This window comes from Rhinoderma darwinii, chromosome 5 (genome assembly GCF_050947455.1).
Source record: "Rhinoderma darwinii isolate aRhiDar2 chromosome 5, aRhiDar2.hap1, whole genome shotgun sequence".
NCBI classification, from domain to species: Eukaryota; Metazoa; Chordata; class Amphibia; order Anura; family Rhinodermatidae; genus Rhinoderma; species Rhinoderma darwinii.
This window is the reverse complement of record NC_134691.1, coordinates 297,773,615-297,793,155: the sequence shown is the minus strand read 5'-3', so window position 1 is coordinate 297,793,155 and position 19,541 is coordinate 297,773,615. Positions and strand designations below refer to the sequence as shown.

General features: G+C 41.1%; 1 protein-coding gene across 2 annotated transcripts in view; it reads right to left on the bottom strand.

The window, feature by feature from the left end:
* DLEC1 (DLEC1 cilia and flagella associated protein) overlaps window positions 1-19,541 on the bottom strand; it is a 68,300-nt gene that overhangs the window by 29,745 nt on the left and 19,014 nt on the right. For both annotated transcript variants that reach the window (XM_075827331.1, XM_075827330.1), the window contains exons 9-21: window positions 18,814-18,901; window positions 16,572-16,745; window positions 14,644-14,780; window positions 10,497-10,589; window positions 10,299-10,389; window positions 10,043-10,205; window positions 9,361-9,553; window positions 7,942-8,000; window positions 3,229-3,403; window positions 2,875-2,968; window positions 1,358-1,488; window positions 790-948; window positions 78-217 (exon numbers count right to left, since the gene is read on the bottom strand). In XM_075827331.1, the coding sequence (XP_075683446.1) occupies window positions 78-217; window positions 790-948; window positions 1,358-1,488; window positions 2,875-2,968; window positions 3,229-3,403; window positions 7,942-8,000; window positions 9,361-9,553; window positions 10,043-10,205; window positions 10,299-10,389; window positions 10,497-10,589; window positions 14,644-14,780; window positions 16,572-16,745; window positions 18,814-18,901 (1,697 nt within the window). The remainder of the gene's footprint in view (window positions 1-77; window positions 218-789; window positions 949-1,357; window positions 1,489-2,874; window positions 2,969-3,228; window positions 3,404-7,941; window positions 8,001-9,360; window positions 9,554-10,042; window positions 10,206-10,298; window positions 10,390-10,496; window positions 10,590-14,643; window positions 14,781-16,571; window positions 16,746-18,813; window positions 18,902-19,541) is intronic.

Sequence of the window (19,541 nt, the reverse complement as noted above, 5' to 3'; positions counted from 1 at the left end):
TTGACAATGCTCGTGCCTGTATGCAGAATTGGCCCAGGAAACTGATGAACTTTATTCTGCCTTTAACACTTTAATACCTTCCTTCACCGTTTTCTACTTCCAGCTCTAGCACTGTCTCCAACCTCTGACAGGTCAATGGCTTAAATACCACCGACACTTCCGCTGTACCTAGAGGTGACAACACGCCACTCTCAGGAGAAACAGAAAATCTTGATTCCTGTGCAAAAACAAGATGATTATGACTATGTATAGTTTCCAACTAATAGAGGAAGAAATTAAATATTGGCTATAGATACATTGGAAAGGCATTTAGACCAAGAGCAAAGAGAAGCAGAATTGCAAAAGATAAAACATATGCACAAAATAGCCCAAAATGGCCACAAATCCCTCTATTTCTTCTTCTGTTTTATAAAATATCTTATTAAACATAAATCCAGAAAAAGTTTAAGAAAAACATATACTGTAAAAGCTGTAAGTAATAAGGGGATGATGCGGGGGTATAATTGTAAGGAATTTAAAGTAAAGCTGCCCATGATCCTGCACACTGTTGCATATTTCATGAAACTTGCAGCTTTATGTACATGGTATTGTGTAAAATCTGAATAATGGCATGAACTGCAACACTGCAGCTTATGAAGAGTGCCAGTTAGGGCTCAAGCCCATGGCGGAGTCATGGGCACAGAGCCTGTACAGCGGCACACAGTGTCCTTACGGCTGTGCACTCCACCATATGGTGCCTCTGTACAGCACTGCAATACAGAGATATTATCCCTTAAAAGCAATGCTTACCGCCTCTCCTCTTTCAGCTAGACAAGCTCTGCTCTCCTGAATCTTCCACTTTGCTGCCAAGGAACTCGTGTTTTCAATGGTAAATTTGCTAAGTGTTTTATTGCCCAGTTTTATAAGCCCCAGGTCAAGCGATGGAATTATAATAGATGCCACTGGCCCCTGTGAAAGAGAAGTAAAATCTTTTAATTCTGAATTTAAAAATGTGAAATGCAAATCAAACAAAATTTTATAAGACATTTAAGACAGAAATTGTCAAAATGAGGGAACTAAATGGCATACATAGAACACAATGGGTCGTGGTTAATAAAAGTACAATATAATGATTTTATGTCACGCAGCATCCGCTCAGCATGGTAAGTTAGAATGATTATTATAGTCAGTCTGAAGCATATGACACTTCATACTCTAAGTACGGGGCAGGTTTATGGAAGCTACAAGACTTCTAAACTGTTGGATAGTAAGGTACTATAAATAAGTAAAAGATTTCAGAATTGTAGAGATTAAGAACGCAATAAAGTTATTTTATATTTGTGGTGCAAAATGAATAGTACAATGAAAAACAACAAACCTTAAATACGGCCTCCACATGCAATACCACGGGCTCAGAAGAATGTACTATGTGGCAATTCACATTCTCACTGGTGAATCCAGTCTGCAGTCCAGTGAAGATTATTTCAAATTCAGAGAATTTCCTGGGCTCTAAGAAAAAATTAAAAAAATAAGCCCCAGAATAAGATCAAAACAGAGATGTCCCAAAACTTTATGAATAGTTAAAGGCAATATTTTCCGGTAAAGCTATGTACTTTTTGCAGCCGGATTTTGGGGTAAATTAAGGCCAAACGTTCTCCAGGTACATAACAGGGAGCATGATCTATGGAATCCTAACTAGTCAGTGTTGGGCGGCTATGTAGTGCTTTGAATGGATTTTTTTTTTATTAAATCAATGTGTTTTGTGCTTTAAAGCAATTTTCTAATTGACTATTATTACTTTTTTTTGTTTTACTTTCCACGATACAGTTTCTATGTATCCTGTATACATAGAAGCTGTATCATTCTCTCTCTCAGCCGAATCTGTCAGTTCACCTGAACTGATAGCTCGGCTGAGAGTGGGTCCTGAACTTAGATGTGATCAATATTATGTCGAGCCTGTATGCCAGAGACACGCTGGAAGCGCTCTCAGCCGAGCTGTCAGTTTGGATGAACTGACTAAATCGGCTGAGAGAGAATGATACAGTTTCTATATATCTATATATATATATATATATATATATATATATATATATATATATATATACTAGACACATAGAAGCTGTATCGGAAATTGTGAATTATTTTTTCGAAATAAAAGTCAATTCGAAAGTTGCTTAGAAACACAAAACACATTGATTTAGAAATTTAAAAAAAAATGTATTTGAAGGTGCACATGGCCTTTAACAAGACTCTAATCCAGGGTCTGATCTTGTGAACTAAATAATCCCAGTAAGCATTGCCTTCTCTTAACATGAGGTATTTGTATTGTATCAAATTCCATATAACAAGGGGCTTCTTTCTAATTGTAGCATATCAGACCACAAATCCCCTTTTTTTTAGATTTATTATAGAAAGAAAAACATACAAACACCTTCTGTCCTAAGAATACAATGCTGTACTTCAGAGCTTTTCAGTTGAGGCTTTTTAGTTCATAAAGCAATTCTCCATATAACATAGTGTTGCACTGATGAGGGTTAGCAAGCCTGAAACATCTGTATAAAAGTTGAAATAAATGGCCTATTACATGAAAAAACACCAGCAGTACTAGATATATTTTTGGCCATAAGTGCGAAAATGAATGATTTGTATGGCTCGTCCCAACATCCTAATTTGAGAGATAAACCCCTTTATTGGAATCTGTGGACATGCAGATACCTTCCCTTTTAAAAGAACAATGCCATATTTTGCAGTCAGTGGGGTACTTTTGGTTGCTTTCACCCAACTACATGATAACTGGTTACTTATCATGTCATGTTGTAAATCCAAATATGTCCCATTTTCTTAAAAGTACAATGCACATTATCACATATGAAAAAGCAGAAAATACAAGAGTACCAATGTTTCCAGAGTGTGGTTCAACCTGAATAATGTTTGGTGTTGAGATGTTTTCCCACTTGAACTGTATTGTGGATTTGCTGTTGTTCCACATCTATAAGACATTGTACAATATATTTAAAAAAATAAAACATTTAAAAAAAAGTTACATTACATAAAGGTCCAGATAAGCAAATAATTAACCAAGAATGCAAATATTTCTCCAGTACAATGGATAATAGCATTTATTGAATTGGTTTGCGAACTTTGAATTGTGAGCCAATAAATTCACTAATTTCTAATAATATTTATTAATATTATCATTATTATTATTATTATTATTATTATTATTATTATTATAGATCTAAAACTGACCTTAAACTGTTTCCTCATAGCTGTGCCAGTAAAATTGTCCCCAGAAAAGATGATTGCATAAGGCTCCAAAAGTATATGAAATGGCTCACTGGTCCCTTTAAATTCAAGGTCAAGGACTATCACATCTTGTATTAAAGGATCCAGTTCAGTAAGGCTGGATGGATGCTGTTCTGTGCTACATAAAATGAGCAAATAAATAAAAAAGTATTTAGTACTGCAACTTTTTTTTATTGTAACATTTATTATATGTCTTTATAAGAACAGTTTTCTTGCTTCCCAGCAGTTGTAATGTCAGGATTGATGTTATGTGTGGAAAGAACAATTAGGGAATTACTCATAATATAATTGGGGTATGGGAAAAGCTGCTAACCCTTGGTTGCACCTCATGTAAATCTGCCATCATAATAATTGCCTCTAGTAAAGGTCTACATACCATAGAGGCAGACCATGTGGTTGCTATGGGGCTCTTGCAGAGAGGGGGCAGAGTCCCGGTTGGTCCCATCCCCTTTGCTAGTGAGAACTTGTGCAGGACTCCCCTCTCCAGAGGAACTGCATTGTTAACCAGCAAGAGGGTAATAAAATATAGCAATAAAGTGACCGGTAATATATAAATATGTCAAGTATGTAACATTTAAGTTCTTAAAAGTCATTACAATGTCTGATGTGCCAGAAGATCTTGAGTCTAATCCTATCAATGATGACAATTTGCTATTACATATCTTTGTATATGGTTAGTTATCATTGTATTAGCCTACATACAAGGCCAGCCTTAGGGGTGTGAGACCTCTGACATTGCACAGGGCGCATCACTCCAGCAGGTGAAAGGGGGCGCTGCGCTGGCTCCCATCCCCTGCTTGTTTCAGAAGCACCTGGGCCCGGTGACTCAGCAGCCACCTTTCCGCCCGGGCGCTCTTCACTTAGTGTCGTCGCTACCGCTGTAGCAGCCATAGCGGCTGCTAGAGGCGACACCTGGCATGAGGGTGCCCGTGCTGCCCATCGGGACGGGCCTCCCATGGCCGGTGGCACCGCTAGCAGCCGCCGCGGCTGCTACAATGGTAGCGACACCACTATAGCAGAGCAGAGAGGTATCATCCTGCTCTGCTATCTACTAGTGTCACTATAGCTCCCTGAGGGAGCAGAATCCCTGTGTGGCCGGGGATTCCACTCCTGAATGGAGCGCTTGATGTCTCTGTCCATATATGGACAGTAACATCAGGGGCAACTCCTGAAGCGGAAACCCCGTCCACAGCGTTGCCTACTCTGTGACCGGGTATTCCACTCCAGGAGAAGCCAGTGACGTCACTGTCCGTAAATGGACACAGACGACAGGGGCTTCTCCTGGAGAGGAATCCCCGGTCACAGAATCGGCAACGCTGTGGACGGGGATTCCGCTTCAGGAGTTGCCCCTGATATCACTGTCCTTATTTGGACAGAGACATCAAGCGCTCCATTCAGGAGCAGAATCCCCGGCCACACAGGGATTCTGCTCCTTCAGGTAGCTACATTGCCGCTATCTACAGGAAGCAGGAGGAGGTGCTATCTACAAGGGGGCTGTGGGCTGTGTGGCACTACCTACAAGGGGGCTGTGTGGCACTACCTACAAGGGGCTGTGTGGCACTACCTACCAGTGGCAGATCATCATTAGGGCTCCCAAACCGCACATGACTGCACAAGCCCCCTCATGCCCGGTGGCATCGCTAGCACCGGAGGGGGCCCCGATGCTAGCAGCAGCCACATTCACTTGTATCTGAGATATCAGGACTCAGATACAAATTAATATTATAGGCTGCAGGCCACGTTAGGCCTGCAGCTTATAATGCACCGGGAAGACTCCTTGCGCAGGCCGGCGTGATGACATACTGCATCACGCCGATCTGCGCATGCGTCCGGCCAGAGCGGGAATGGGGCAAGGTAAGTACAATATTTTTTTTTTTAGGGGGACAGCACTGTGTGGCCCAATATACAAGGGGGGAGAGGAGCGCTGTGTGGCCTTATATACAAGGGGGATCGCTATGTGCACTATATACAAGGGGGGAGGGGAGCGCTGTGTGGTCCTATATACAAGGGGGGAGCGCTGTGTGCACTATATACAAGGGTGGAGCGGAGAGCTGTGTGGCCTTATATACAAGGGGGGAATGCTGTGCGGCCCTATATACAAGGGGGAGCGCTGTGCGGCCCTATATACAAGGGGGAGCACTGTGTGGCCCTATATACAAAGGGGGAGTGCTGTGTGACACTATATACAAGGGGGAGCGCTGTGACACTCTATACAAAGGCGGGAGTGCTGTGTGACACCATATACAAAGGGGGTAGCGCTGTGTAACAGTATATACAAGGGGGAGAGCGTTGTGTAGCACTATTTACAAGGGGGGGAGTGCTGTGTGGCCTTATATACAAAGGGGAAGGGCTGTGTAGAACTATATACAAGGGGGGCTGTGTGGCGCTCTCTACAGGGGGGCTGTGTGGTGCTATTTACAAGAGGGGGAGGGCTTTGTGGCACTCTACAGGGGGGCTGTGTGGCACTGTCTACTGGGGGACATGTGGCACTATCTATAGGGGGCTGTGTGTAACACTCTATGGGGGGATGTGTGTGGTGCTAGCTATAGGGGATGTGTGTGACTCGCTCTACAGGGGGGGCTGTGTGGTGCTATCTATAGGGGGCTGTGTGTGGTGCTATATACAGGGCGGCTGTGTGGTGCTATCTATAGGGAGCTGTGTACGGGGAGATTTGTGTGGTGAGAGCTATAGGGGGGATGTGTGATATCTACAGGGGGCTGTGTGTGGTGCTATCTTTGGTGGGTGTGGCACTATGTACATGGGGCACTGTGTATGTGGTGCATTGACTTTACAGTGTTTGACACAATTATATTCAGGGGTACTGTGTATGTTATTATTATATTCAGGGACACAGTGTTTGGTACTATTTTATTCAGAGGCGCAGTGTTTGGTGCTATTATATTTAGGGGCACAGTGTTTGGCACCATGATAATTTTATTTTTATTTATAGGTGTGGAAATGTTGGAAAAGTGAGGAGCCGAAGACATCTGAGTGACAAATTCTACAGACATGGGTCATGGCCGGGAGAAGTCGTCCTGAACTCTGGACCGGATGGAGAAGAAAAGAGGGAAAAAATACTAGAATCTGAGATGTCGTCACCTGTGAGCAACTAGATTTATAGAGAATCTGTCACCCCTCCTGACATGTTTATTATAGGAAAACCTTGTATTTCACAAAAAGTCTTTGTACAGTCTAGGACAATTTCCCTTGTCCCTGCACAGTGTGATCCTGCCAGTATGTAGGGACACAGCCCTGTGACAAGGGGAATCGTAATGCTTGCACAAAAAGGAAGTGTTAACAATAGTTACGGCGCGGCAGGGTGGCAGTGTGGAAGGGGGGCCCAAATTTGGGTAACAGCCCAGGGCCTATGGTCTACTTAATCCGCCACTGCTACCTACACGGGGCTGTGTGGCACTACCTACAGAGGGCTGTGTGGCACTACCTACAAGGGGCTGTGTGGCACTATCTACAGGGGGCTGGGTGGCACTACCTACAAGGGGGCTGTGTGGCACTATCTACAGGGGGAATCTGTGAGTGGCGGGCTGATGGTAATTTTAGTGTGAGTGGGGGGCTAATGGTTATGTTACTGTGAGTGGGGGGCAGTCTTTAAGTGGTTTCCACCTCTGAGTTCGAATTGAAATTAATAGGAGGCAGAAAATACCTGCGGCGTTTGGAGCGCTTTTTTGCCTCGGTCTCTTGCATTAGCTTCAACGGCTTAAAAAAAAAACGCAAAAAAAGGTCAAACAATGCTGTCAATTCAAAATCTGCTTTAAGATTCCTGAAGGAATTTTGAGGCTGATTTTTTGTGCCTTACAAAAAACGCTGTGTGAACATACCCTAGTAGTGCTTGTTTTTAGCCCTTTTCTGTCTTTCTCAAAACTATTTTCAATAGAGGTGCCCTGAGGAAATTTTATTTTTCCAGTGGTGCCTCGAGTCCGAAAAGGTTAGGAAACTCTGTACTACGCTACAGGATCATGCCGGCCTACGCAAGGATTCCGTCGTGGAGCAGCTCAGTTCGTCGTGGAAACGGGGCCTAGGTGAGTACAATTTTTTTGGTTTGGGGGCACTGTCTACAAGGGGGAGGTGGGGGGCTGTATGGCACGATATGCAAGGGGGAGGTGGGGGATGTATGGCACGATCTACAAGGGGGAGGTGGAGGGATGTATGGCACTGTCTACAAGGATGAGGTGGAGGATTATGGCACTGTCTACAGGGAGGCTGTATGGCACAATCTACAGGGGGGGGCACTATCTACAATGGTGGGACTGTATGTGGCAGCCGGGGGAAGGGGCATTATACTGTGTGGGGGCCACTAAGCGGACATTATACTGTGTAGCGGTACTACAGGGGGCAATATGCTGTGTGTGGCACTTGGAGGCATAATGCTGTGTGGGCACAATTAGAGGACAAAATACTGTGCCCTGGAAGGGGTTACAATATATTATATTATTAAATATTATTATTATTATACTGTATGAGGGGCACTAAAGGGCCATTATGCTGTGTGGGCGCACTATATAGGGCATTATACTGTGGGGAGCATTATACTTTTTTTATGGGACATTTTTTTTATGATGAGGTGGGGCGCCGAAAGATAATTTCGCATGGGTTACCATCTATCCTAAGGCCGACCCTGTCTACATATATAATTCTTACCTCGGAGGGTCTGGAACATCTCTTAATATCATCTGTGCAATACTGTGATATTTAGTGAGCTAGAAATTAAAGAAAACAAGGCATGAGTAAAAGGCCAGGCTCAGAAAGCGCAGCATAGCAAAGTTTTTGATGCATTTTGTTTTAAGATAAAGCCAGGAGAGAGTCTCCTTTTTTGGATCTACTCTTGGTTTTGGCTAAAAAAGGCATTGCAGCATTTACTCAAAATTATACTCCGTGAGAAGGCCTTAGGCTAGATTTACCCGGGCGTTGCGCATCTCGAACGTGAAAAACGGTAGTTTTTCACATCCGAGGTGCATCCGTGCTCTGCGCTGCGGAGCGCAATATCACGCATCCCCCATAGACTAGAGTCTACGGAGGGATGCGTGAAGCGTGAGACAAAAGGATATATTCTATTTTCTCACGGACCTTTCACACGGTCCGTTGAAACAATGGCCGTGTGAACGGCCACATTGAATTATATAGGTCCGTGTGACAGCCGTTGTTTCAATGGCCGTCACACGGACGTTTAACACGTTTGTGTGAATAAGGCCTAAGGGACACATATCAAATATAACCCTAATATTATAAGTAGATTCTAGAGCAGTAGAATGAGAGGCGTATGAAGAAGTGTTTGATCTCCATGCAAAACGTCTCCACTTTAAAGGGGTTGTCTCACAACAACAACCCCTGTCCATATGTGTATTACAGGCCAGCATATGTAGATGAATGGCCGGTATGTAATGCTACATTTCCTCTGCAGGGGAAACGTGTGGCTGGCTTTGCCTCACTCCATCAATAATAGCTGATCGCCAAAGGGTAGATAAAGCTGGACCTGTGACAAATAGTCAATCGCTGCGCTGTTTTTTTTGTTGTTTTTTGTTTTTTAAATGGGTTGTCTTCATGTCAACCACTTTAAAGAGTAACTTAACGTTTAACAAACTTCTGACATGTCAGAAGTTTTGATTGGTGGGAGTCCGAGCATCGAGACCCCCACTATTTGCTAAAACGAAGCGTGTGAGCGCTCAGCCGCTTAGTTTCTGTTTGGCTTTTTCCAGAAATCAATGTATCGGAGTACGAGCTCAATAGAAAGTCTATGAGCCCGTACTCCGAAACATTGGCTTTCCGGAAAAATCCGAACAGAAATTAAGCGGCAGAGCACTCCTGCCGCTTCGTTTTAGCGATTGGTGGGGGTCTCAGTGCTCGGACCCCCACCAATCAAAACTTCTGACATGTCACTATGACATGTCAGAAGTTTGTTGAACGTTTAGTTACCCTTTAAGGGTATGTAAAATTTTGGAACTATTTTTTTATTGCTCTAATGCATCTAACAAATATTAAATAAAATAACTTTACAACTTTGTGAACTATAACAAATCTAATTTTGGTAATTTAAACATAAAATAGTGTCTTACCCATTACCTCAGTTGGAGTATACGTAACAGTGAAGATATGGTCCTTGTGTGGCTGCAGAATGCCTTGTAATGGACTGACAGTAAAAGCTGTATATTCATCTATATTGTACTCGATTTTAGACATATCTGATTGTTCTGAGGGTTGTAAATCTTCTAGATGAGGCCTCACTATCTGCCAGTAGAATGGAAGCTCCACATGCCTGTAAATAATTGGACAAATGTAAAAGTTAGTTTCTAGTTAGCTTAATCCCAACAGAATATACAATACCAAAACATAACCTTGTGGATATAATTGTGGATAATTAGATAAGAACCATTTACTGTTAAGGGCATACATACGTGGCTATGGGGTCCTTGCGGAGAGGGGGGACCAGCCCTGGTTGGTCCCATTCCCTTTGCTACTTGGTGAAGAGAAAGGGTGCAGGACTCCCCTCTCCAAAGGAACTGGATCATTAGCAAATAAGGGCATGAGTAATTGGGCCAAGGGTTATGGAAAGGGTGTGGAGGGGTAAACAAAGACTGAGCCCTTCTGTCCATAGTGGCAAAATCTGGCATCATAATGTAAGCCCATTTTAATCATTGGTATGCGGCCCCCTCTCTTCTATGTTTGACCCTTTTCAATGTAAAAAATTCAGTGCCACATGGACATAGAAGTATTTCTGTACAAAGATTTGGATAAATGTACTTACGTTGTGTTCCTAATAACAATGTTCTTCTGCTCCGTAGAATGTAAGTTTATACTTTGAAACTGTACTAAATGTTCAGCAGAAACATTTGTAAGCTCAACAGGGCATGTAATACTCTTGCCCTCACTGCTAGTTATTAACTGCAACCCTACAAATTGTCCATATCCTTGAAAAAACACAAAAAGTTCGAGAGAAGTCAGTGTATAAGGAACTATTACACATTTTGTTGTACATAAATCAGTATTTATATGTGGCCCACCTGTTAATGAGATATCCTTGACTTGGCAGTTATCACACATAATAGTAAAAACCTGGTTGAAGGTTTCAGAAGATAAAGGGAAGAAGACAACCTGGAAAAATAGTATAGATATAATACTAACAAATAATATTAACATAAATTTTAGGATGTCGAGCACCCAGGAAAAGAATAGATGCGTTTCATGCACTTGTTACTCACCTCGATAATGGTTTCTTGACCGGGATATAATTCAAACATTGCAGGTCGGATGCAAAATGGTAGCTGCTCTACAAACCCTGCATGTGCCACAGTCTAAATACAGAAAACATCATGGTTTAAGAGACAAACCATTATCTCTTGTTTAATTAATTTTATTTATGATAAAAAGAGTCCTGAACTTTTTGATTTTCCAGGGAAAGCAATCTTCAAGCTTTTGGTGCAACTGTAGGGGTTGCAGTTGTGGAAACCACAGCCAAGACCCAACACCTAAGGATTCATTGGCTAGTCAACTATCTATCGGTTAAATCTTTTGCCTCATAAATCAATAGTGTATGGAAAAATAATAAACTTTGTAATATATCTTGTTACAGGAAAATGTCTCTTTCTCCACTTACCAGACACATCTTTCTCCCTAGGTCTGCCTATTGCACTGTAAGACTCTGTTCACATCCTGTTTGTAAACTATGCTTAGTGTACATATATGTTTTTCTACAATGGGAGCCAATAAGAGTAATTTCAGTGTAAAATCTTATTTGTAATGTCCTAAACACTCTGCTATTGCTGTGAAAGAAGGGGGTGACTGCAGACAGGCTGGTAATGGAAAGGGCTAAGACAGAGGTCACCAACCGGAGGCTCGTGGGCCTCTGCTGTGTGGCTCGGATGTCTGCTAGAGCAGAACATTTGTGGCGGTCTAGCAGACAGCCGATATGCCTATCTGCAGTTCAGGGAAAGGAAGTGGTTGACGTGAGAAGAAGAGCCATAAAGCACTACTTATCAGTGTTTGCCTCCTCCATTCTCCAGTGTAAAATACGTCCTCCGCTCTTAACTCCCGCACCTAGGAGGCCTCCCTCCCTGCCATGTGCATCATTAATAAGCATAGCTCCTCATCTCTCCCGCAAACCAATTACATGCCTTCCTCCACAATCTTGTCATAAGTAAGGTTGTGTAAAATATCAGATGATCATGAGGGCAGGTCACAAGCACATAGAGGAGAGCAGGTAATATGTTTGGTTAGGATCCATGCTTATGTTTAAGAAGGGCCAATACACCGTGTTCCAAATTATTATGCACATTGGATATAAGTGTCATAAACATTTAATTATTAGTTTTTCAATTAAACTCATGGATGGTATTGTGTCTTAGGGCTCTTTGGATCATTGTAATCAATCTCAGACACCTGTGATAATTAGTTTGCCAGGTGTGCCCCAATCAAAGGAAAACTACTTAAGAAGGATGTTCCACATTATTAAGCAAGCCACAGGTTTCAAGCAATATGGGAAAGAAAAAGAATCTCTCTGCTGCCGAAAAGCGTGAAATAGTGCAATACCTTGGACAAGGTATGAAAACATTGGATATGTTAACAAAAACTTAAGCGTGATCATCGTACTGTGAAAAGATTTGTGGCTGATTTAGAGCACAGACTGGTTCGTTCAGATAAAGGCATAATGAGGAAGGTTTCTGCCAGACAAATTAATAGGATTAGGAGACCAGCTGCTAAAATGCCATTGCAAAGCAGCAAACAGGTATTTGAAGCCGCTGGTGCTTCTGGAGTTCTGCGAACTTCAAGGTGTAGGATCCTCCAGAGGTTTGCAAGTGTGCATAAAGTTATTATTCGGCCACCCCTAAACAATGCTCACAAGCAGAAACGGTTGCAGTGGGCTCAGAAATACATGAAGACTAATTTTCAAACTGTGTTGTTTACTGATGAGTGCCGTGTATCCCTGGATGGTCCAGATGGATGGAGTAGTGGGTGGTTGGTGAATGGCCACCATGTCCCAACAAGGCTGCGACGTCAGCAAGGAGGTGGCGGAGTCATGTTTTGGGCTGGAATCATGGGGAATGAGCTGGTAGGCCCCTTTAGGGTCCCTGACGGTGTCAAAATGACCTCTGCAAAGTACGTAGAGTTTATGACTGACCACTTTCTTCCGTGGTACAAAAAGAAGAACCGTGCCTTCCGTAGCAAAATTATCTTCATGCATGACAATGCACCATCTCATGCTGCAAAGAATACCTCTGTGTCATTGGCTGCTATAGGCATAAAAGGAGAGAAACTCATGGTGTGGCCCCCATGTTCCCCTGACCTCAACCCTATTGAGAACCTTTGGAGCATCCTCAAGCAAAATATCTATGAGGGTGGAAGGCAGTTCACATCAAAACAGAAGCTCTGGGAGGTTATTCTGACAGCCTGCAAAGATATTCAAGCAGAAACTGTCCAAATACTCACAAATTCAATGGATGCAAGAATTGTGAAGGTGATATTAAAGAAGGGGTCCTATGATAACCTGTAACTTGGCCTGTTAAGTTTTTTTTGATTGAAAGAGCTTTTGATTTCTGTAAATATGACCTCCTGATGCTGCAAATTCAACAAATTACCATTTTAGTTCTCTTTACAACCTTTAAAATGTTTTGATCTCTGTTGTGCATAATAATGTGAAACCGTGCATTTTGAGTTTTTTACTTCTAAAAAAAAATCTGTTATCATTAGGAGATTTGTTCAATAAAATTCGCATTATACTCCAACGGTTGATGGCTTGAATATTATACTGACTATCATTTGCATCGACTATTTAGGAAAATCAGCAAAAAATAACATTTGCATAATAATTTGGAACGCGGTGTAGAAGCGTGGTTTGTCACCTCACAGAGAAAAAATGCCTCTATATTAAAATGTAAAGGGGTTGTCCTGCGCCTCTTTTCCACCCAATATAATATTAAGCGTGGAGAGACGCTCCTGCACGCCGGGTTGGGCTGTTCCCAAGACAATCATCTGACAAGTATCTATCTGTCTGACAAGTATCCAAGGAAACCGTCCGACAAGTATCGTGCACATGTCACTGTTAATTAGAATAGGACACGTGCACGATAATTGACAGGCATCGGGCGGTTGACTCGGTAACTGTCCCGCTCAGCGTGCAGTAGCGTCTCTTCAAGGAAGATTGAGGCGCTGAACAAATTTTACTATACATTAATAATGTTAAAATCAACACTGCCCCATAACAAAAATTGCTGAGTAGATACAAAAAAATGGAAACATGTGCAAAACATATTAAAATGTATATGTAAATACAGAACACCAATAATATGGAGTACGGTATCAGTGGTATTAAATATTATTGTAGTCAGGATTAGACGATCAGGTGTCCAGGTCAGAATGGGTCGAGAATTAGATAAGCTCTCCCTATTTACACCCTGCTGCTTTCCCTTCCTTTTTTATTTACTTTTTCTGTTTTATATTGGTTATCTGGCTTCTATGCTCTTTAGGAGCTTCAAATTATGCCTCTCATGCAAGTTCCCCCAGATTTGTCTTTGGACAAATAAATGAAGATACTTTCCAGTCCATAATACTTTTTTGTTTTGTCAATGCGCTATGATTTACAGCACTTTTCTTTACTGCATATTGGATAACTTTTGAGAAGTGATTCAATATATTTAGAGGGTTAAGATGACTGTAGCTCCTCAAAAGCTAGAAGCAAAAAAGTTAAATCACATAGGTGTCTTTCCTCACCTTTCCTCTTATCTCAACATATCCTGAGATGTGAGGCGCGAGATGGCCAGCTTGGAAAAAAAACAAACAGAATTTTGCGATACTCCGTCTTGAGATATCTATGCTTTATGTGTCTATGTGTGGTCGCCCAGTGGTTGTGATGTGAATTGCAGCCCTTCAAGGATTTTACTAGCATGTCGCGATATTGGATTGATTTAGTTTCATAATAAAGTCTTTAACCAAATTTGAGGAAAGGTAAGGGTATGTGCGCACACACTAATTACGTCCGTAATTGACGGACGTATTTCGGCCGCAAGTACCGGACCGAACACAGTGCAGGGAGCCGGGCTCCTAGCATCATAGTTATATACGATGCTAGGAGTCCCTGCCTCTCTGCAGGACAACTGTCCCGTACTGTAATCATGTTTTCAGTACGGGACAGTAGTTCCACGGAGAGGCAGGGACTCCTAGCATCGTACATAACTATGATGCTAGGAGCCCGGCTCCCTGCACTGAGTTCGGTCCACTACTTGCGGCCGAAATACGTCCGTCAATTACGGACGTAATTAGTGTGTGTGCACATACCCTAAGGGTGTACACATCTGTAAGTTACCTTTTAACTTTATAATCAACAAGTAGAGATATTTAGTGAAAAGAACTTACTCTAAAGTTTGCTGGGGGCCAGACACTATTGGCCATAATACAGAATCTCCCACGACTCAAACCTTCATTTCTGCAGAGGCATTCAATGAGCTTTACTCCTCCAACCAAGCAAGGACCACAATCCAGAGTCCGAGGTACTGTACAAGACAAAATCATTTTGTCATTTAGATGTAAAAGAATCCTGCTACAGCTAAAAATAAACAATGTAATCTATGGGAGAACCAGGCAGCAAGTTTTCAATTTCTCTGCAGCGCCACTGTAGGGGAATGGAAGTATTGGAATGATTTGTGCCTCTTACGTATTTTGAACCCACTGCCAAAAATACTGCCACGTGAATGCAGCCTAACTCAGATTTGTATAATAGGGCATTTAAAAATGGGTTTCCTAAACCAGACCCCTTTAAGACAAACTTCCAAAGATTGAGGTTTCCATGACTGGGCGAAGAGAGTGGTAGCCTACAGTTGGGGACTGAAATGTCAACACACAGTCCACACACATTGCATTGTTGGGACAATTGCCAAATAAGAGTACTGAAGTAATATCATAATTGGAGACCTTGGTACAGTTTACAATGAGTTAAATAATTAAAGCTGAATACTGATTCAAAAGAACGGAAACAGACATACTGGACGCCACTGAGTATTTCCATTTTTTTTTTCTGTGGCGAACAATTTTTTCCTTCCTGACTTTGTACTGTGGAAATTAATGTTACTGTCATTTTAATAATTTTTTTTTTATTTTTTTTATTTTTTATTCTTTTTTTTAAATGAAAGGCACGTGCTGAGTAGAGCGAAAAAAGGTGCAGGATATTGTCACTGAATTATATACCTGCACTGTACATTGACCTGCCAGAGGTAGCTGTGAAAGGAGAAGCTCGGCATGAGATATATTATCTCCCAATTTAGGTGGCCCTTTACTTTAACTGCATGATAGATATAAAGAGAAATTTATTATGAGGTTTACGCTTTTGCATATTTTGGCACATGCCATATTTCTTTCAAATTCACTTTTGAAAAGTGGGCAAAGTTAACCATGAGGGGGTCGCAGCCACCTTTTACAAATCAGTTTCAGCACTCATGCATGAGGTGGGAAAAATTTCCCAGCATTTATGCATTACATATCCTTTACTGATCCTAAATACCACCTTATATTATAGTCCAGAGTTACATTCACAATTTTCTAGACCACATAGCTGAAATCCCCTTACACTTCTTTTATGGCTCAGTGTCTGAACATAACTTGTCATGGTTATTTGCCTACAATGACACTGTACAGTAAGAAAAAAAGAACTGTTCCAATGCATCACAGGAGCCCAGCTAAGCCATTAAAGGGTTATTCCAATCTTATAAAGTGATGGATTATTGCTAGGATACGCTATCACCTTACGATTGGTGGGGGTCTGACATATCCTGAAAATGAAGTGGCCACAGCCTGATATATATACATATATATACATATATATATATATATATATATATATATACACATGTATATATATATGTATATATATATATATATATATATATACACACACACACATATATATATATATAAGTTAATATTATAACTATTATTTATTTATTATGTGGGAGATAACAATATTCTATATGAAGACTACATATCAGATCTGCCCAGGTTTTCCTGGGTTTTCCCTTACAAAGTAAACAATGTTCCAGGTTGTTTTAATTGCTAAAAGGCTGCAAATGAAATAAGGTGACATATTCCAGAGAAAGTAACTATAAAATTGCATCTAATGTGCCAAAGTACCTATCTAACATCAAAAGGAGAATATTAATGGAAGGTCACCTTATGTGATCATAAAATCTGTTACAAATGTATATTCTCCATATACTTCTAATATTTAAACAATATTAAAATTATGTCATTCTTTTATTAATTCAGTACTTGAACAGTTCTAAAAGCATTACATGTCAGTATTGGAGGTGGTCTCCTTGCTTCAATAGGGACCAAGACAGGGTACGGTGCTTGAGTTTCAACCAGTATAAAATCCTCAAAATCTGCCAGAGAATCAGGAACAAACCGTACTGTATAATGGCAGCTCATTCCTGGTGCTACAATCCCTCCTTCTCCTGGAAACTTTCCTAAATGAACACAAATGATATAGAGAAAAAACATTACCAACCGCAATTTATAGAAATATTGTCTGGTATAATGATTAATTCAAGGATTATTATATATATTCATAAGTATTCAACTTTGAACCCTACTTTACAATTTTTATATCGATATAATCTACACAAAGAACGGATCAATTTTTTAAAAATATATTACATTACATAACATGTACTGAGTTACAGCCTGTATTATAGCTCAGAGCTGCATTCATAATTCTGCTTGATATTTGCTGAAAACAGTTAACAAGCTTGTGGATTATCACATCCTTAACAGCTTAGATGTGCTCCTATAATGCATTGGGACAGTTAGTTTTTACCACATCTAATTACTGTTTGGTGCTTGTTATAAAGACTACACTTCCCAGAAATGCTGTGTAATTGTAGCTCTGAAGTCAGAACAATAGCTGTAACAGGATCAGTACACATTGTTTACAATGTATTTACAAAGGGATTCCATTTTTTTCATGAAGATTCATTATATACATACAACGTAAAATAATATTCAAAACATATTCCATAGAATTGTTCAGACCATGGTCTAATTTCATTAGAAATATACACAAACACAACAATTTTCAGAAGTCACTTCATGTTTGTTGTCAAGCAGTAAAACGAAACAACATACAGAAATGTGCGACGTCCCAAGCAAACTGTGCCAAATTCTTTCTCTCTATAGTCTATGGATATCATTCATATAACACTGCCAAACATTGCCTAATACCGTCATACAAAGCCAAAATAATAGTTACATATAATGATACATGAAATGCTCTCTCTCAGCGGAGAGGACTTAGGGTCTATCATGATGGTTGTCAACACATTGACACTTATTCTATCCACCATCACTGCACATTATATCTGTATGCTGATGGTAGTACTAGGGAGCTTTCCCATATTACTATAACCTCTATAGGTAGGTATACTTGATCGGCAATACCCATAAGACATCGGTCAGTGCACGTTCTATATGCCCTGACCTCACCATAAACATACGCGCTCAGCTCAGCTAAGTATGCATGTTTATTTCAATGGAGAGAAGAAGACAAGCAACTTGTAAAGGGTTTGCCTGACACAGGTTCTGTGTCGACGCCTGGGGTTAATCAGCCTTCATCAGCTCCAAGGTCTGCTAGAGTGACGCGATCTGTTACCACTCAGGCTTGCAGGCTGAGGAGAGGGAGAACCTATCACAGCCTGGCCTGACGGTTCTAGATCCCGCCATTGGTCTATTTATACCCTCACTTGCAGCATGTTCTTTGCCTGTGATTCTCTTGTTTCCTGGCTCTGCTATTCCTGCTATTTACCTGATTGACCACTGTAACTTTTTGACCCTGGCTTGCCTGACTTTCTCCTGCTCTGTTTTGCTACTATGTACTCTCCTGGTTTGATTTGGCTCGTTCACCACTACCTGTTGCTCACGGTTTTCCGTGGGCAACTGCCCTTACTCCCCTTTGCTTCTGTGTGCCCTTGTCTTGTGTTGTCTGTCTTTGCACTTACTGAGCGTAGGGACCGTTGCCCAGTTATACGCCGTCATTTAGGACGGGCTGTGCAAGTAGGCAGGGACTGAGTTGCGGTTAGATTAGGGCTGACCTGTCTTCTCCCCACCCCGTACCATTACACAACTGCCAGACAGCTCTGGCATATTGAAAACCCGCAAGCTGAATCCTCATTTCCCCTGACATCCGCCATCAGGAGAACGGTAGGGAAGCCCCATACAAAGGAGTCTAAAGTGTATGGACAGCATTAGTTTCACTACTCATTACCATTACTCATTATAATAACCTAAAAACATATACATATATATACTTATCTTGTTACATTTGGTAAGTCACAGTGCTGGAAGCCGTCAGCTGAATTTAACTGACAGTATCCTATTCTGCTGCATCAGTAGCATAGCTTGGAATAGTAAGCCCCCAAAATCATTAGTGCCCTCGACGATAATAACTATACATATAACATATTTAATAGTAAACTTTTAGTAATTCAATACAGATAATGTTTAGACTGTACATGTTGTCAAACTTGTCTGCTGACTTACCAAGGCCTATAGAGAAATACGGAGTTGATGGAGGGATTATCCTGACATGGCGACTTGAAGCAGTCATATTTCTCAGCTCTACCGTCATCTTAATGTGAGAGGAGACTGAATTAGTTATACCTTAACATACCAGTCAAATCTCAAGATCACTTACACCATGCCCCAATCCATGACAAGGAAAACACCTTTAGCTTGTCAAGCCCTGCTCCTTTTTGGATCTGAAAATTGCTTACTATCTATATCTATAGGCCAGATTACCAATCATTGTTATGAATCTCTAGTTTCCAAATGAACGTGACAATATTTGCCCACAAGGTATGAAGAAAAAGGATCAACAATAAACGATAAAAAAAACTACCGCTTATGGTTAATCTTCATAGATTGTGCTGTCGTAAAATCATTATTGGCGGCAGGCAGATTTACATTTTTTAATAGGCATTGCTGTCTAATGTTTGGTAGCAAGGAGGCTCCCCGCCAGAAGCAAGGGTCATCCTGATGAAAATTAACATCAGATACTTGCTGCACGACTTTTCAAACCACCTATTGTTTGACGGTGATTTGTAAAGTAGTTGCGTAGAAAAGGGCCTTAAGATTTGTATTCAGGAAAGTTTTACCTTAGGCTCAGTGTGTTTACAAATGTACCAGTTATGTACATGACGAATGTGGATGTAAAGGGTAAAATAAATATCCAAATAATCATTAGTGATATTGTCATAGCAACCAATCAG